The sequence below is a fragment of the Bos javanicus genome, chromosome 28 (genome assembly GCF_032452875.1).
Source record: "Bos javanicus breed banteng chromosome 28, ARS-OSU_banteng_1.0, whole genome shotgun sequence".
Lineage (NCBI taxonomy): Eukaryota > Metazoa > Chordata > Mammalia > Artiodactyla > Bovidae > Bos > Bos javanicus.
Genome location: NC_083895.1, coordinates 4,346,473 through 4,363,549, shown reverse-complemented (window position 1 = coordinate 4,363,549; position 17,077 = coordinate 4,346,473). Strand labels below are relative to the sequence as shown.

Below are 17,077 nucleotides of genomic sequence, written 5' to 3'. Positions count from 1 at the left end.
TATTGCTCTTTACAGCATCGGACCTTGCTTCTATCACCAGTCACATCCACAGCTGGGTATTGTTTTTGCTTTGGCTCCATCCCTTCATTCTTTCTGGAGTTATTTCTCCACTGATCTCCAGTAGCATATTGGGCACCTACTGACCTGGGGATTTCCTCTTTCAGTATCCTATCATTTGAAAGCAACAGTTAGAACTGGACATGGAACAACAGACTGGTTCCAAATAGGAAAAGGAGTATGTCAAGGCTGAATATTGTCACCCTGCTTATTTAACTTATATGCAGAGTACATCATGAGAAACGCTGGACTGGAAGAAGCACAGCTGGAATCAAGATTGCCGGGAGAAATATCAATAACCTCAGATATGCAGATGACACCACCCTTATGGCAGAAAGTGAAGAGGAACTAAAAAGCCTCTTGATGAAAGTGAAAGTGGAGAGTGAAAAAGTTGGCTTAAAGCTCAACATTCACAAAACGAAGATCATGGCATCTGGTCCCATCACTTCGTGGGAAGTGGATGGGGAAACAGTGGAAACAGTGTCAGACTTTATTTTTTGGGGCTCCAAGATCACTGCAGATGGTGACTGCAGCCATGAAATTAAAAGACGCTTACTCCTTGGAAGGAAAGTTATGACCAACCTAGACAGCATATTCAAAAGCAGAGACATTACTTTGCCAACAAAGGTCCATCTAGTCAAGGCTATGGTTTTTCCTGTGGTCATGTATGGATGTGAGAGTTGGACTATGAAGAAGGCTGAGTGCCAAAGAATTGATGCTTTTGAACTGTGGTGTTGGAGAAGACTCTTGAGAGTCTCTTGGACTGCAAGGAGATCCAACCAGTCCATTCTGAAGGAGATCAGCCCTGGGATTTCTTTGGAGGGAATGATGCTTAAGCTGAAACTCCAGTACTTTGGCCACCTCATGCGAAGAGTTGACTCATTGGAAAAGACTCTGACACTGGGAGGGACTGGGGGCAGGAGGAGAAGGGGACGACAGAGGATGAGATGGCTGGATGGCATCACTGACTCGATGGATGTGAGTCTGGGTGAACTCCGGGAGTTGGTGATGGACAGGGAGGCCTGGCGTGCTGCGATTCATGGGGTCGCAAAGAGTTGGACACAACTGAGCAACTGAACTGAACTGAAGAAAAGATCTGAGACTGTGGATATCAGAAAAATTATTTTCTAAAACTTAATTCTCCAAAATGATGTAAAACTCTAAGGCGAAGGTTAGATGGAAAAAAGTCACTGCACTTGCTTCTTTATCTTATCATGTTTCAAGAGATGTTTTTAAATTTGGGGGAAAATCCTTTCTCAAAGCCTCATGTTCAAAAATGGAAAAAACTCACCCTGAAAAGTTCTGGTTCGAGCTTCTAACAGATAGTCAGGGCCAAGAGTCAAGAAATATCTTGTCCACAGACATTTTTTGCTTTGAAAAAGGATTTAAACATTTCTCGTGAGTTTGTAGAGACTTATGAAGGTATCTGAGCAATTATTAATTTCTCTTCAGCATTTGCTAAAAAGTTTTTTTGATGTATTAGCAAAGTTTGTAGTAAAACATATTGGGGTCAAAGTATGGTTCATGGAGTAAAGATATTTAAAAATTGCTCATTAGAAATAACATTATGGAGTTTATAAGAGCTGAAAATGGGCTTCCTTGGCGGCTCAGTGGTAAACACACCCCTGTCAATGCAGGAGACACAGTTTTCAATCCCTGGGTTGGGAAGATACCCTGGAGGAGGACATGGCAACCCAATCCAGTATCAGTGTCTGGGAAATCCCATGGGTAGAGGAGCCTGGCAGTCTACAGTCCATGGGGTCACAAAAGAATTGGACACGACTTAGTGACTAAACAACAGTGAGCTGAAAATAATTCCTAAAGTAAGCTATTCCTTTACCAGCAAGCTATTATTTGGGAAGTCATTTTCAATTTCTTTAGGAGCCTCTCAATGTGATGGTTATAACCTATGGGAAGAGGAGGGCCAGATTTGTCTAAAACTAAATTCTTAGGTTTGTCTGGACTTCACTGGAGCCTGGATTTTTTAGGTAGTGAAAACTGTAAGAATTCAAGGGCCCCACCAGTCACCCCCTTGTGACATCTTCCTGACTGGCTTTGAGCCCCCCAAGCAGAGGAGCCCACTGGCCAAACATCCTTCTTCCTGTCTGCTTGGCACTGCACACTCAGACCTGGCGGAGCAGTGGGGAGCTGAGAGAAATGGAAAGCGTTGAGAGAGTAGCACTGAAACATATGTATGTAAATCATATGTAAAATAGATAGCTAGTGGGAAGTTGGTGTATAACACAGGGAGCTCAATCCAGTGCTCTGTGACAACCTAGATGGAGTAGGGGGTGGGAGAGAAGTTCAAGAGGGAGGGGACATGTGTATGCTTATAGCTGATTGACATTGTTTATGGCAGAAACCAACACAACATTGTAAAGCAATTATCCTCCAATTTAGAAAGATGGTAATGATAACCCTGTATGCGAGACAGCAAAAGAGACACAGATGTATAGAACAGTCTTTTGGACTCTGTGGGAGAAGAAGAGGGTGGGATGATTTGGCAGAATAGCATTGAAACATGTATAATATCATATAAGAAATGAATCACCAGTCCAGGTTCTATGCATGATACTGGATGCTTGGGGCTGGTGCATTGAGACGACCCAGAGGGATGGTACAGGGAGGGAGGAGGGAGGGCGGTTCAGGATGGGGAACACGTGTATACCTGTGGTGGATTCATGTTGATATATGGCAAAACCAATACAATATTGTAAAGTAATTAACCTCCAATTAAAATAAATAAATTTATAAAAATAAATAAAAATACATTTTTAAAAGTTTGGGATCACGGGGTCAGTAATGGGTACTCAGAAGTTAGTTGTGAGAGAAGGGGGTGGGCAGGATCATCTCCAAGACGCAGGTGTTAGTCTCTACAACAGATTTGAAGCTGATGGCAGCATTAGACCCAGCCGTGCTGAGTCATTTTATTTGACAAAGAGCAGTTAACTCACTGGTTTTGCCTGCTGAAGTCTGATTAACACTTAAGAAGCAACTGTTATAAGACATCAAACTCAATTTTAAATGTCTGTGACTCTCACATCCTGGAAGGACATGGCCAAAATATTTTTTAAAAGGTCAGCCTAGAGTTGCCATGAGGTCCACAGCTCCCTCCTGGGATACCGAGGACAAGGACACACAGCAGTGTTACTCGTAACATCTGAACGCCGGAAACAAACTCAAACGTCCATCCACAGATGAGTGGATAGACAAAACACAGCACATCCTTACAATGGAGTAGCACTCAGCGATGCAAAGGCATGAAGCACTGATATGTGCTGTAACATGGGTAAGCCTTCAAAATGCTGTGCTAAGCGAAAGAAGATGGTCACAGAAGACTATATGGTGCGATTTGATTTATATGAAACACCCAAAATTGGCAAGTATTTATATAGGATCTGGAAGTAGATTAGCCCTTTTTGAGGGCTGGGGGCAGAAAGGAATGGGAATTGACCTCTGACAAGGTTCCTTTGGTGGGTGGAATGTTCTAAGAATAGACAGCTGCAGAGCCTTCTGGGGTGCAGGGTATGGGTTTTTCCGTTGTTTTATTTATTTGTTTTTTTGGCCACATCATGTGACTTGTGGGGTCTTAGTTCCCTCATCCTTCCCCATCCCTCAGCAGTGACACCGCTGAGTCCTAACCACTAGACTACCAGGGAATTCCCTGTTCAATCCACTTTAAGTGGAAATTTAATCATATGTTAATGATATCTTAATAAAGCTGTTTTAAAAAAAAAACAAGTAAATAGAATTTCTCACATTAGCCACTAGTCCTAATTGTGGACCACAGTTGAACATCCCACCTGTCCTCAGCAATCTGTTCAGGTTGGTCACAGTTTTGAAATCATCCCTGCCATTTCCCCTGTGCTCAGGAGATACATTCAAGGAAACCAAGTCTTTCAACTACTAATATGACTAAATGAGCTAAATCAAAATTTAAGAGATAAATCCACTGGTGCAAATTTGTAGGAAAACAACTAGCAGAGTTCGTTCCAAAATTTAAAAGATCTCCATCTATGTAAATAATGACTCTGTAGTGATGAAATGAGCAGTATTTCTCTGTATTAAACTTCAGATTCAGGAAATCTTTCAGTTCAGTCAATCAGTCGTGTCCGACTCTTTGCGACCCCATGAATCGCAGCACGCCAGGCCTCCCTGTCCATCACCAGCTCCCGGAGTTCCCTCAAACTCACGTCCATCAAGTCGGTAATGCCATCCAGCCATCTCATCCTCTGTCGTCCCCTTCTCCTCCTGCCCCCAGTCCCTCCCAGCATCAGAGTCTTTTCCAATGAGTCAACTCTTTGCATGAGGTGGCCAAAGTACTGGAGTTTCAGCTTTAGCATCATTTCTTCCAAAGAACACCAAGGACCGATCTCCTTTAGAATGGACTGGTTGGCTCTCCTTGTACTCCAAGGGACTCTCAAGAGTCTTCTCCAACACCACAGTTCAAAAGCGTCAATTCTTTGACGCTCAGCTTTCTTCACAGTTCAACTCTCACATCCATACATGACCACTGGAAAAACCATAGCCTTAACTAGACGGACCTTTGTTGGCAAAGTAATGTCTCTGCTTTTGAATATGCAGTCATATTCATAACTTTCCTTCCAAGGAATAAGCGTCTTTTAATTTCATGGCTGCAGTCACCATCTGCAGTGATCTTGGACCCCAAAAAATAAAGTCTGATACTGTTTCCACTGTTTCCCCATCTATTTCCCATGAAGTGATGGGACCAGATGCCATGATCTTCGTTTTTTGAATGTTGAGCTTTAAGCCAACTTTTTCACTCTCCTCTTTCACTTTCATCAAGAGGCTTTTTAGTTCCTCTTCACTTTCTGCCATAAGGGTGGTGTCATCTGCATATCTGAGATTATTGATAGTTCTCCTGGCAATCTTGATTCCAGCTTGTGTTTCTTCCAGCCCAGCGTTTCTCATGATGTACTCTGCATATAAGTTAAATAAGCAGGGTGACAATATACAGCCTTGACATACTCCTTTTCCTGTTTGGAACCAGTCTGTTGTTCCATGTCCAGTTCTAACTCTTGCTTCCTGACCTGCATATGGGTTTCTCAAGAGGCATGTCAGGTGGTCTGGTATTCCCGTCTTTCAGAATTTTCCACAGTTTATCATGATCCACACAGTCAAAGGCTTTGGCATAGTCAATAAAGCAGAAATAGATGTTTTTCTGGAACTGTCTTGCTTTTTCCATGATCCAGCAGATGCTGGCAATTTAATCTCTGGTTCCTCTGCCTTTTCTAAAACCAGCTTGAACATCTGGGAGTTCACAGTTCATGTATTGCTGAAGCCTGGCTTGGAGAATTTTGAGCATTACTTTACTAGTATGTGAGATGAGTGCAGTTGTGTGGTAGTTTGAGCATTCTTTGGCATTTCCTTTCTTTGGGATTGGAATGAAAACTGACCTTTTCCAGTCCTGTGGCCACTGCTGAGTTTTCCAAATTTGCTGGCATAGTGAGTGCAGCATTTTCACAGCATTATCTTTCAGGATTTGAAATAGCTCAACTGGAATGCCATCACCTCCACTAGCTTTGTTCGTAGTGATGCTTTCTAAGGCCCACTTGACTTCACATTCCAGGATGTCTGGCTCTAGGTGAGTGGTCACACCATCATGATTATCTTGGTCGTGAAGCTCTTGTTTGCACAGTTCTTCTGTGTATTCTTGCCACCTCTTCTTAATATCTTCTGCTTCTGTTAGGTCCATACCGTTTCTGTTCTTTATTGAGCCCATCTTTGCATGAAATGTTCCCTTGATATCTCTAGTTTTCTTGAAGAGATCTCTAATCTTTCCCATTCTATTGTTTTGCTCTATTTCTTTGCATTGATCCCTGAAGAAGGCTTTCTTATCTGTTCTTGCAGGAAACCTTAAGTCATGTTAAAACACACACACACACACTCACAAAATAGGTAATACGTGTATATGTGATCTGAAATGACTCATGTATTCCAAATACACTTTTTTCAGATCTAATATCCTGAGAGGAGTCAGATTGTCCACGTTTTCTCAATCTGTAGTTCTAATGGAAAAGAGATAAATCCTTAGGAACAAAGAGTGGCTATGATAATGGTTACAATAAATAAAAGGGGGAAGAAATGTGTTCGCCTTGGCCCTGGGGTAAAGCCCCATCTCTCGCTTCTGTTTCGTTGGGCCTCCACCCTCACCAGAATGTCCCCATCTCCCGCCCACTGGGCCCTTGCCTGGCCTCTGAATCTCCACTTAGGACCCCTCCCCATGGGCCACTGACCAGGTCGCTGCTCAAGATCTTTGCTTCTACTTATCTCAAACAGGCTTAGAAACGTGAACCACGGGCAACTGCTAGGTCAGGAGAGGAAGCCTGAGCCCTTGAGAAGAAAGCAGACATTTCCTGAGGCAAGGACAGACCTTTTCATGGTGCTTCCTATCAGGGGGCCCGCAGTGGGACTGGCCATCCTGGGGCTGTGGGACTGGCCGTGGGAGCACAGCACGGCCTTGGACAAGGGCATTGCTAGTCTATTCAGCTGTCCAATGAACAGCCATCGTGGCAAATAAGTGCCCTCCAGTCTAGGCTCCCCTTAGTTTCTGTGGAAAGCTCTTGTTTATAATTTTTTCCTCCTTAAAAGGACCTTTAGATCATTAGCATCATGGTTGTCATCACCATCATCAAAGTTATTATACACGCATAATATTTCTTATCTGCATATTATAATTCCATATCAAACTCAAATTTGGATGCTTTTGTCTGCTTCCTCTTCTTTAATTTTTAAATTTTTAATTGAAGTATAGCTGATTTATAATGTACTAATTTCTGCTGTACAGCAAAGTAATTCAGTCATACATATATCCATTATGATTTATCTCAGGATATTGAATATATATCCTGAGATATATATTCTCAGTGCTATACAGTTCTCTGTGCTATATGGTAAGACCTTGTTTTTCCATTCTATATATAATAGTTTGCATCTGCTAGTCCCAACCTCCCACTCCATCCCTCCTCCAGCCCCCTCCTTGGCAACCACAAGTCTGTTCTCTATGTAAATCTATTTCTGTTTCATATATAAGTTCATTTGAGTCTTATTTTAGATTCCACATATAAGTGATATCATATGATATTTGTCTTTCTCCATCTGACTTACTTCACTTAGTAGGGATTCACCCATCCCTGTTCCTAGATGGACCTAGAGAATGGTAAAACTCCATTGTATTTAACATATATGTACCACATCTTCTTTCCCCATTCATCTGTCTGTGGGCATTTAGGTTGTTTCCATGTCTTGACTATTGTAAGTAGTGCTGCTGTTGGGGTGCACATTGGGGTGCATGTATTTTTGAATTACAGTTTTCTCTGAATCTGTGCCCAGGAGTGGGATTGCTGGATCTTCTGGTACCTCTATTTTTCTGAGGAATCTCCATACTGTTCTCCATGGTGACTGCACCAACTCATGCTTGCTGTTTCTGAATGTTGTCTTATGTGAAGCCCATGAGCATTTTATTTTATTTCATTCTATTTTGATTTATTTTGCTTCTGGGTGTTTTGTTTGTTTATTAAAATCAGTAATAAAACACCCAGGATCCCTGATACTTTGAGTATCTTTCTAAGTTTGAAAACTTTAATCAGTTTTATCTGCCATTTTATCTTACTGAGCAATGTTGACATTCTCTGGATAATCCACCAACTTTCTCCCCACCTCCCCCACCAAGCCATGGCGACTCTGCATTTACTCAAAGGGCAGGTGGCACTCTCCCAGCATGAGCCATCGTGTTGTCCAGAGGTTACACTTGACAACATGAAACTAAGGCTCAGAGGGGAATGAAGGTGTCCTGTGTTAGTGCTCAGTGAGGAAAGAGGCCTGCCCTATCCTTTGGGGGCTCAGGGCAAAGCGAAGAGAGAGTTGAAGGAGTTATGGCAGTATATGTGGGCCTGTCAGACAGTGTTCTGTGAGAAGTGATGGGTAAACAGGGACTTGAAGTGAAGGAATAAAGCAGGGGCTACAGTGGAAACAGTGGCAAACTTTATTTTTGGGGGCTCCAAAATCACTGTAGATGGTCATTGCGGCCATGAAATTAAAAGATGCTTACTCCTTGGAAGGAAAGTTATGACCAACCTAGATAGCATATTCAAAAGCAGAGACATTACTTTGCCAACAAAGGTCCGTCTAGTTAAGGCTATGGTTTTTCCAGTGGTCATGTATGGATGTGAGAGTTGAACCGTGAAGAAAGCTGAGCGTCAAAGAATTGACGCTTTTGAACTGTGGTGTTGGAGAAGACTCTTGAGAGTCCCTTGGACTGCAAGGAGAGCCAACCAGTCCATTCTGAAGGAGACCAGTCCTGCGTGTTCATTGGAGGGACTGATGCTAAAGCTGAAACTCCAATACTTTGGCCACCTCATATGACGAGTTGACTCATTGGAAAAGACTCTGATGCTGGGAGGGATTGGGGGCAGGAGGAGAAGGGGACGCCAGAGGATGAGATGGCTGGATGGCATCACTGACTGGATGGACATGAGTTTGAGTGAACTCCGGGAGCTGGTGATGGACAGGGAGGCCTGGCGTGCTGCAATTCATGGGATCGCAAAGAGTCAGACACGACTGAGCGACTGAACTGAACTGATGGAGATAGAACATTCCAGCCAGGGAGAGTGGCAAGTGCAAAGCCTGAGGGAGGCAGATGCAGTGAGCATCCTGAACAGAGTGAGCAGGAGGAAAGAGGTGGAAGACGACTGCACAGAGGGGTACTGGGCCAGATCGTGGAGCCTGGTGGACCATGTGGAAGAGGCTCCAGAAGAAGCGGGTAAACCAGAGCCATGTGACATGCTGTGGTGCTTGCAGGAGCAGGAGGAATCGGTGTCTTCACAAGGACAGGCACCATTAGGTAGTCAGTGACAGACGCCTGGTTAGATGGGTGCAGGAGAAGAGGATGATGGGTGGCTTTCTGGAGGAGCCAGTACACTCGGAGGTCAGCAGAGAAAGAAGATGTTGCTGGAGCGGGAAGGAGTGAAGGATTTTTTTTTTTTTTAATGGAGGAATCAACAGCATATTTTTAGCCTGAAAGGAATAATCCAGTAGAGGAAAAAACTGTGGTTTTGTTCTCCCTTAATATGTATATTTCCTAGATGTGCTCCTGCCTTGTATTGCCCACATCTTTCTCACACAGAATTCCAAACCACTGTGGTATAAATAGCTCTGCTGTACTCTCTTTTGAGTGTCACGGGAGGAAACGTGATAAACTCTCTCTGTCTATAGTCTAATAGTCTACGGTCTGTGTCTATGTCTAATAGTTGTTGGAGGCTTCACTGGTGCCTCAGACAGTAAAGAATCTGCATGCAATGAAGGAGACCTGGGTTCCATCCCTGGGTCGGAAAGATCCCCTGGAGAAGGGAGTGGCTACTCACTCCAGTATTCTTGCCTGGAGAATTCCAATTTTCTTGAGCTCCAAAATCAATGCAGATGGTGACTGCAGCCATGAAATTAAAAGACGCTTGCTCACTGGAAGAAAAGCTATGACAAACCTAGGCAGTATATTAAAAAGCAGACTGTTTATAATAGCCAGGACATGGAAGCAACCTAGATGTCCATCAGCAGATGAATGGATAAGAAAGCTATGGTACATATACACAATGGAGTATTACTCAGCCATTAAAAAGAATACATTTGAATCAGTTCTAATGAGGTGGATGAAACTGGAGCCTATTATACAGAGTGAAGTAAGCCAGAAAGAAAAACACCAATACAGTATACTAACGCATATATATGGAATTTAGAAAGATGGTAACAATAACCCTATGTACGAGACAGCAAAAGAGACACTGATGTATAGAATAGTCTTATGGACTCTGTGGGAGAGGGAGATGGTGGGAAGATTTGGGAGAATGGCATTGAAACATGTATAATATCATGTATGAAACGAGTCGCCAGTCCAGGTTCGATGCACGATACTGGATGCTTGGGGCTGGTGCACTGGGACGACCCAGAGGGATGGTATGGGGAGGGAGGAGGGAGGAGGGTTCAGGATGGGGAACGCATGTATACCTGTGGCAGATTCATTTCGATATTTGGCAAAACCAATACAATATTGTAAAGTTTAAAAATAAAATAAAAGTAATAAAAAAAAAAAAGCAGAGATATCACTTTGCCGACAAAAGTCTGTATAGTCAAAGCTATGGTTTTTCCAGTAGTCATGTATGGGTGTAAGAGTTGGACCATAAAGAAGGCTGAGCATGGAAGAATTAATGCTTTTGAACTGTGGTGCTAGAGAAGACTCTTGAGAATCCCTTGGACACGAGATCAAACCAGTCAATCCTAAAGGAAATCAACCCTGAATATTCATTGGAAGGACTGATGTTGAAGCTGAAGCTCCAATACTTTGGCTACCTAATGAGAAGAGCTGACTCATTGGAAGAGACCCTGATGCTGGGGAAGACTGAAGGCAGGAGGAGAAGGAGATGACAGAGGATGGCATCCCTGACTCAATGGACATGAATTTGAGCAACCTGTGGGAGATGGTAAAGAACAGGGAAGCCTGGCTTGCTGTAGTCCATGGGGTCACAAAGAGTCGGGGATGACTGAGTGACTGAACAATGACACTACAAAAGCCATGAGAAAAGCAAGCACTTTTTTTTTTAATATAAATTTATTTATTTCAATTGGAGGTTAATTACTTTACAATATTGTAGTGGTTTTGCCATACATTAATATGAATCTGCCACGGGTGGACATGTGTTCCCCATTTTGAACCCCCCTCCCACCTCCCTCCCCTTCCCATCCCTCTGGGTCATCCCAGTGCACCAGCCCCAAGCACCCTGTCTCATGCATCGAACCTGGACTGGCAATCCATTTCACATATGATAATATACATATTTCGATACCATTTTCCCAAATCATCCCACCAACAGAGTCCAAAAGACTGTTCGATACATCTGTGTCTCTTTTGCTATCTTGCATACAGGGTTATCATTACCACCTTTCTAAATTCCATATATATGTGTCAGTATACTGTATTGGTGTTTTCCTTTCTGGCTTACTTCACTCTGTATAATAGGCTCCAGTTTCATCCACCTCATTAGAACTGATTCAAATGTATTCTTTTTAATGGCTGAGTAATACTCCATTATGTATATGTACCACAGCTTTCTTTATCCATTCATCTGCTGATGGACATCTAGGTTGCTTCCATGTCCTGGCTATTATAAACAGTGCTGCGATGAACACTGGGGTACACGTGTCTCTTTCAAGTCTAGTTTCCTCGGTGTATATGCCCAGCAGTGGGATTGCTGAGTCATAAGGCAGTTCTATTTCCAGTTTTTTAAGGAAGGCCTGAGCAGGAAGGGACTGGGGCCTCTCCATCCCCGCTTCCCTCAGTATTTTTCCTCTTACTTCTGCCAGCTCACCTCCAGGGACATGTTCTTTTTTCCTGCCTAAAGTGTGGGGGGAAAGTCTTGTCAGAGTTTTGTTGAAAGAGAACTGGCATTTGGGAGCAGCATTTGCTAGGAGGCTTAGGATAGATAGGCCTGCTCGCAGAGCTGCCCACAAGTGCCCACATCTCCTGCTTCCAAGCAAGCACATCCTGGGGGACTGACCTGGAACAGAGCCACCTGGCCTGGGAGCTGCTTTTCCGAAATTCCTCTGCACCTGACTTTGAGAATCCTCTCTGCTGGCTGGTGCCCAGGGCCCAGCTCCTAGCTCAGCAGTGTGTGCAGCCAAGAGTCTAGGGACACAGGAACCACTTGCCCCATCAGTCACGTTCATATCCAGAGCCTGAACCAGTAGGGTGGAGGAAGCTCTGGCCTCGGTGGGGAGTCCTAGGGCAACAGGGTCCCCTGCAGCACTCCCAGGTTATTCCGTACAGAGTCCTTGTTCTCAGCCCCATTTCCCCTTCTAAGGGAAGTATGGAAAACTAAGATTTCTCTTTGAAAGCCCTCGGGGCACAACTGCCCTGAATCCTGAGCTGGGGCAACATCCTTGGCATCTGTGCACACCTGTGACTCTTGCCTGGGTTTCAGGGCCCTCAGCCCTGCACCGACTCAGGCATCCTGACCACACTCTCTAGTTCTCCTGCTGTAGGAATGGCCACACTTGTTTTCTGTGTAAAACTTAAAATGTTTGTATTAGACTGGGCTTTCTGTGATACTTAGAAAATAAGATAGTAAGAAAATTAAGATGCTTTGGTGGTCTAAATACTTGTGAAGTACGTTTTTTTTTTTAATATTACAAAATGCCTTAAAGAGTTCTAAGTAAATTTAAGAGAGGATTTACTGGATTTTCACTAACTGTAGGGAAAAAAAGCAAAAAGAATTAGTTTGATCCATCATGCCTTACTGTGAGCTGTAACAGTAACCTCATAGCTGCTGCACTCAACGAATTGTTTCATTCTGTTGTTTAAAAACAGGGATTCATTCAGCTGCATAGGAGATGAAATCTGTCATTAGAAACTTTGCCATCAGGCTTAAGAAATACATTTATAACTCATTTCTTTCAGGAACCAGGTTTCAAGATCTCCATAAGAAGTCTTTTATTAAGATAAATCACAGCTTTGTCAGTTTCTCCAGAAGTACTCTATTTTTAATTCCCAAGGAGAATCACAATAATGAAAATAAATTAACCTAGTAGGTTATTTTCTTTCTAATGGCACCTGTTTTCATTAATAGAATTCCAGTCTACATATTTCTTGGGCTTTCCTGGTGGCTCAGGCGGTAAAGAATCTGTCTGCAATGCAGGAGACCTGGGTTCAATCCCTGGGTTGAGAAGATCCCCTGGAGAAGGGAATGGCAACCTAATCCAGTATTCTTGCCTAGAGAATTCCATGGACAGAGGAACTTGGAAGACTGTAGTCCATGGAGTCACAAAGAGTCGGACACAACTGAGCAACTAACACACATATTCCTTACTATTTGCTTAGTAGAAGCAGTCATTCATAACATTTTCTAGCGTTTTATAGAGAACTTTTAGTGCCTTTTTTTTTTTAGCTGGACTAGGTCTTAGTTGCCGCACATGGGATCTTACCTGTGGCATGCAGACTCTTCCTTGCAGTGTATGGGATCTAGTTCACGGCCCAGAGATGGAACCCGGGCCCCTGCACTGGGAGCGGCCCCTGGGTCACCAGGGAAGCCCTCTAAAGGACTCTTAAAGTGAAGCTTTCTGGATGTTTGCAGCAGCTCTGGGCAGTCCTAGTAGTGATACTCTTCTGCGTTCTTGAGCCCTTGTCCTCCCCGAGGGACGAGGCCAAGCGAGCAGATGCTACCCCAGCATCAGACAGCAGGGCGACCTGCTGTGCAACCTCCCTTCCAGTGATGTCCTCTTTTAACTGTTCCTCTGGTAAATTCAATACTGTTTTCCTTGGAGCATGTGTTTAAAAGGAAATGCTAGATGAGTTCAAACATTACTGCTCAGTCTGTATTTTCTGTTTTCAAATGACTGGTCCCCATGCTTGATGACGCTCAATTAAAAAAGAAAAAACGGTCCCAAGTATTCATTGTATAGATTTCCATGCCTGGGGAAACATAATGTGGAAACTGAATCTGAGATCATTTTAAATAAACATGTGAGTTCTTATATGATGCTGCTTATTTCACTAATGCTTCTGATTTATACGGTAGTGCCATCCCCTTTTATGTAATGGAGCCAATCTCAGCACCTCACCTGAATATGAGGGATATTTCTTTATTTTCCTGTGGGTAAGACTCCTTTAGTATGCCTAAAAATATAAACGTGCTTGTGTCCTATTCCATTTGACCTTCTTTGATTCCAAGTTAAGAGCCACTGGATGAATTCACCTTTAACTCTATTATGGTTTTAAATCAAGTATCAGGTAACATTCCTGTGTATGTGGTATTATTTTTCTATAATAAATCGAATCCTTCATGATACTTGCTCACGTACTATAGATGGACTGTAGTGATCTTTCTAAGTCTTTGTTTATATCATGTGTTTTCTCCCCATCCAGAGTAAAAGAAGCTGAAGAGGTGTGTAGGCAGAAAAAGGGAAAGTCACTCTATAAAATAAAACCAAGACATGACTCTGGAATTGTAAGTATTTATTCTGTTTTTGATTTGTAGCTTTCTCTGGCTTTTAAACACTCTTTTCTCAGAATATACAAATCCACCTAATAATATTTTAATCATCTTCCTCTTAAGTTTGAACAAATAGTGAGCTTCCAACTTAGAGAATCTCCTTTTCCTTCTGCCTGTAATCAAGTACCAGAGGCTAAAAGAATCTCGGTGTTCAGCATTCAAAGCCTAACCATCAAGATGGGTCCACTGAGGGGGTGCATGTATGTGGGGGGCTGCTGGTGGAGTTGGGGCCATCTTTCACTCTCCTCATCATACATGGGTCACAGCACAGCTGTTGTAATCCCATGAGCACCCTTGGGGCCTAGCACAGGGAGTGCAGGTGCAGCGTTGTTCTTTGCTCAGACCAGGGGCTCAGGCTGCACAGGGGCTACCAGCAGCTGTCAGCCCACAGCCAAGCGTAACAAGCCAAGCTCTTCCCTCTTTGCTCATTTCTCCCTTCAAAATAAAACACCAGGTTGTGCACCAGGAAGGGAAGGGTTTGGTGGACATGATGAGTCCACGTGATGCTGTCTTATGTTTTGTTGAATGTTTGAGGGATTATCACTTGGCACTACAGAGCAAGTAAATACTATTTTAAATGAACAGTTGGGTTAGATCTTAAAATAGCATTTTGAATTAGTTAGTCTAATATAGTGTAAATGGAAGATACTCAAATAACCAAAATTGGGCCACAATTAAACAGCTTTATTTAGAAAAAATTAGAAATTATATCTGCATTTAAAAGATATTTCCCCTTCCGTTTCTCTGTATCAAAATCTTATTGAACAACAAGTATTATATTATGGTTTGGTTTATCTTCTGTCTTTTTGATGAAAGTATATCTTCAAGTACATGTATAGAATGAGAAGGAATAGTTATTTATTAACCACAATTATGCTGTTATAAGGATAGCAGAGAATTAAATCACATTAAGAATGAGATGAAAGTGTGTTAGTCACTCAGTTGTGTCTGACTCTTTGTGACCCCATGGACTATAGCCTGCCAAGCTCCTCTGCCCATGGAATTCCCCAGGCAAGAATACTGGAATGGGTCACCATTCCATTCTCCAGGGGATCTTCCCGACCCAGGGATCGAACCCAGGTCTCCCACATTGTGGGCAGATTCTTTACCATCTGAGTCATAGAAGAGAATTAAATCACATTAACAATGAGATGAAGCCTCAGTTCAATTTTAATATTTATGTGTTTGGACATAAGACTGAAAATGAGAACGGTGAGCTGATCCTCTTTCACATCGATTAGAAGCTAAATTTTGAAACATTTTTTTCCCTCAAAAATATTACTGAAAATTCTGAGATAAATAGATTTTACTTATATGTTTTTTCACTTATGAGCTGTGGATCTTTAACCTTTTCTCAAAGAATTTGATCCAAATGAAAATGCTATTCTAAACTCCATACATTCTTTAAAGTTATTTCTTCTAACTATTTCTCTTACCTGGTGCATTTATTTCAGAAAGCAAAAATAAGCATGAAAACCTGACTAATGAAAAGCAGAACAAAAATGAGTCACTGAAGCCACTTCCACAGAATTCAGCCGGCCTGAGGGCAGGAAGGAAACTCTTCATTTTGATCATGTTTCTTCTTGGCCTCTTGCATAATCTTTATGTTTTCCAGACAGTTTACTGATTGTTGAATTCTACACTGTATTCATATAAAAATGCAAAAGCAGTAGACCAGTGGAGAATGTGACACCTTTTCTTTTTGAAAAAGTTTATGGTATTTTACCAATAGACCAAAACAGCATGTGTAAGAGGCAGTATCTGCATTAATTCTGAACATGCGAAACAGTAACCTCCAACTTACTGTTGTGAGAATATTCCCTGTCACAGCGAAACAGTCTTTCTCCTGATGACCAGTACTCCACGTCACTGCATTTAGATTTATGGTTAACATGTTATTTCTAGTGACTCGTTTGTATCAGTTTCACATCTGCATATAAATTTTCTATTTTAAAATTGAGGTACCATTTATATATGTCATAGATAAGGCTTTCCCAGCTCTTGGGTTGGTCTCTGTAACTATATATTTGTGAAAGAAGATTATCATTTTTTTTACTCATCAGACAATGAATAGAAAAAAATATAGCAAAAGGAAAACCCTTTCTATACATCATTTAATATAGGCAGGAATTATAATTTTAAGTTAAATGAGGGTCTTTATCAACCATGTCCTTTAGGACCTACATAAAGCCAATCTGCAGCAAAGGCCAATTAAACCAAAATCGTGCCTCTCTGTAACTTTTACCATTGCCCTTCTCAAAGAAAATGACACAGTGCTTTTAAATGATCCTCATAAAATTGCCAAACATGACAACTGTTGGCAAAAAAAAAAAAAAAGAGTAACTTTAAATGGATTGATATCTACCTAGGACTTGTTCATTAAACCCACCTGCCTGAGTATTGTGACTTGATTGGGGTTTCCTTTATGTGTTACGGCAGTTAATCAAAAGCTATGAAATGAGTATGCAAGAGTTTATGATCTAAAGGAGCCTAAGAAAATATTTTATTTTAGTTTGAGAGGGGAAAAGTATAACTCCACTCTTTCTGAGAGTATTTTAAAGTCACTTCTGAAGCATTGTGATGGCTTTGTCTAACATTAATAGATTTTTAAAAATGATATGTCTTGGGGTATGGCTATAAATAAAGGGGAGAATCTGTTGCTATTGCAAACCAATGATGGAAGCAACTTACAAAGAAAATCTGAATTGTAACTATGTTTCTATTTATGTAAAATACTGTCCTCACCTTTCAGTCTGTAGTTGATGTGCACAGACACAGTGGTGGCTCTCGGGTTGCTGTTCTGCCGTCTTCCTGTCTCCTTCAGTCCCTCCATGTGTATATGAACTTCAATGATACAATGGGGCGTTTAACAGAGATTGCTATGTGCAATACTGTATTTAGTGTTTCTATTTTAATTTTTCTAGGATGTTAATTTATATGAAAATAAAATGCATAATAAAAGA

General features: G+C 42.0%; 1 protein-coding gene across 2 annotated transcripts in view; it reads left to right on the top strand.

The window, feature by feature from the left end:
- The window catches only part of FMN2 (formin 2), a 349,990-nt gene extending 332,913 nt beyond the window's left edge, over positions 1-17,077 (top strand). For both annotated transcript variants that reach the window (XM_061404794.1, XM_061404795.1), the window contains 2 exons: positions 13,988-14,069; positions 15,569-17,077. In XM_061404794.1, coding sequence (XP_061260778.1) covers positions 13,988-14,069; positions 15,569-15,595 — 109 coding nt within the window. In that variant the 3' untranslated portion in view covers positions 15,596-17,077. The remainder of the gene's footprint in view (positions 1-13,987; positions 14,070-15,568) is intronic.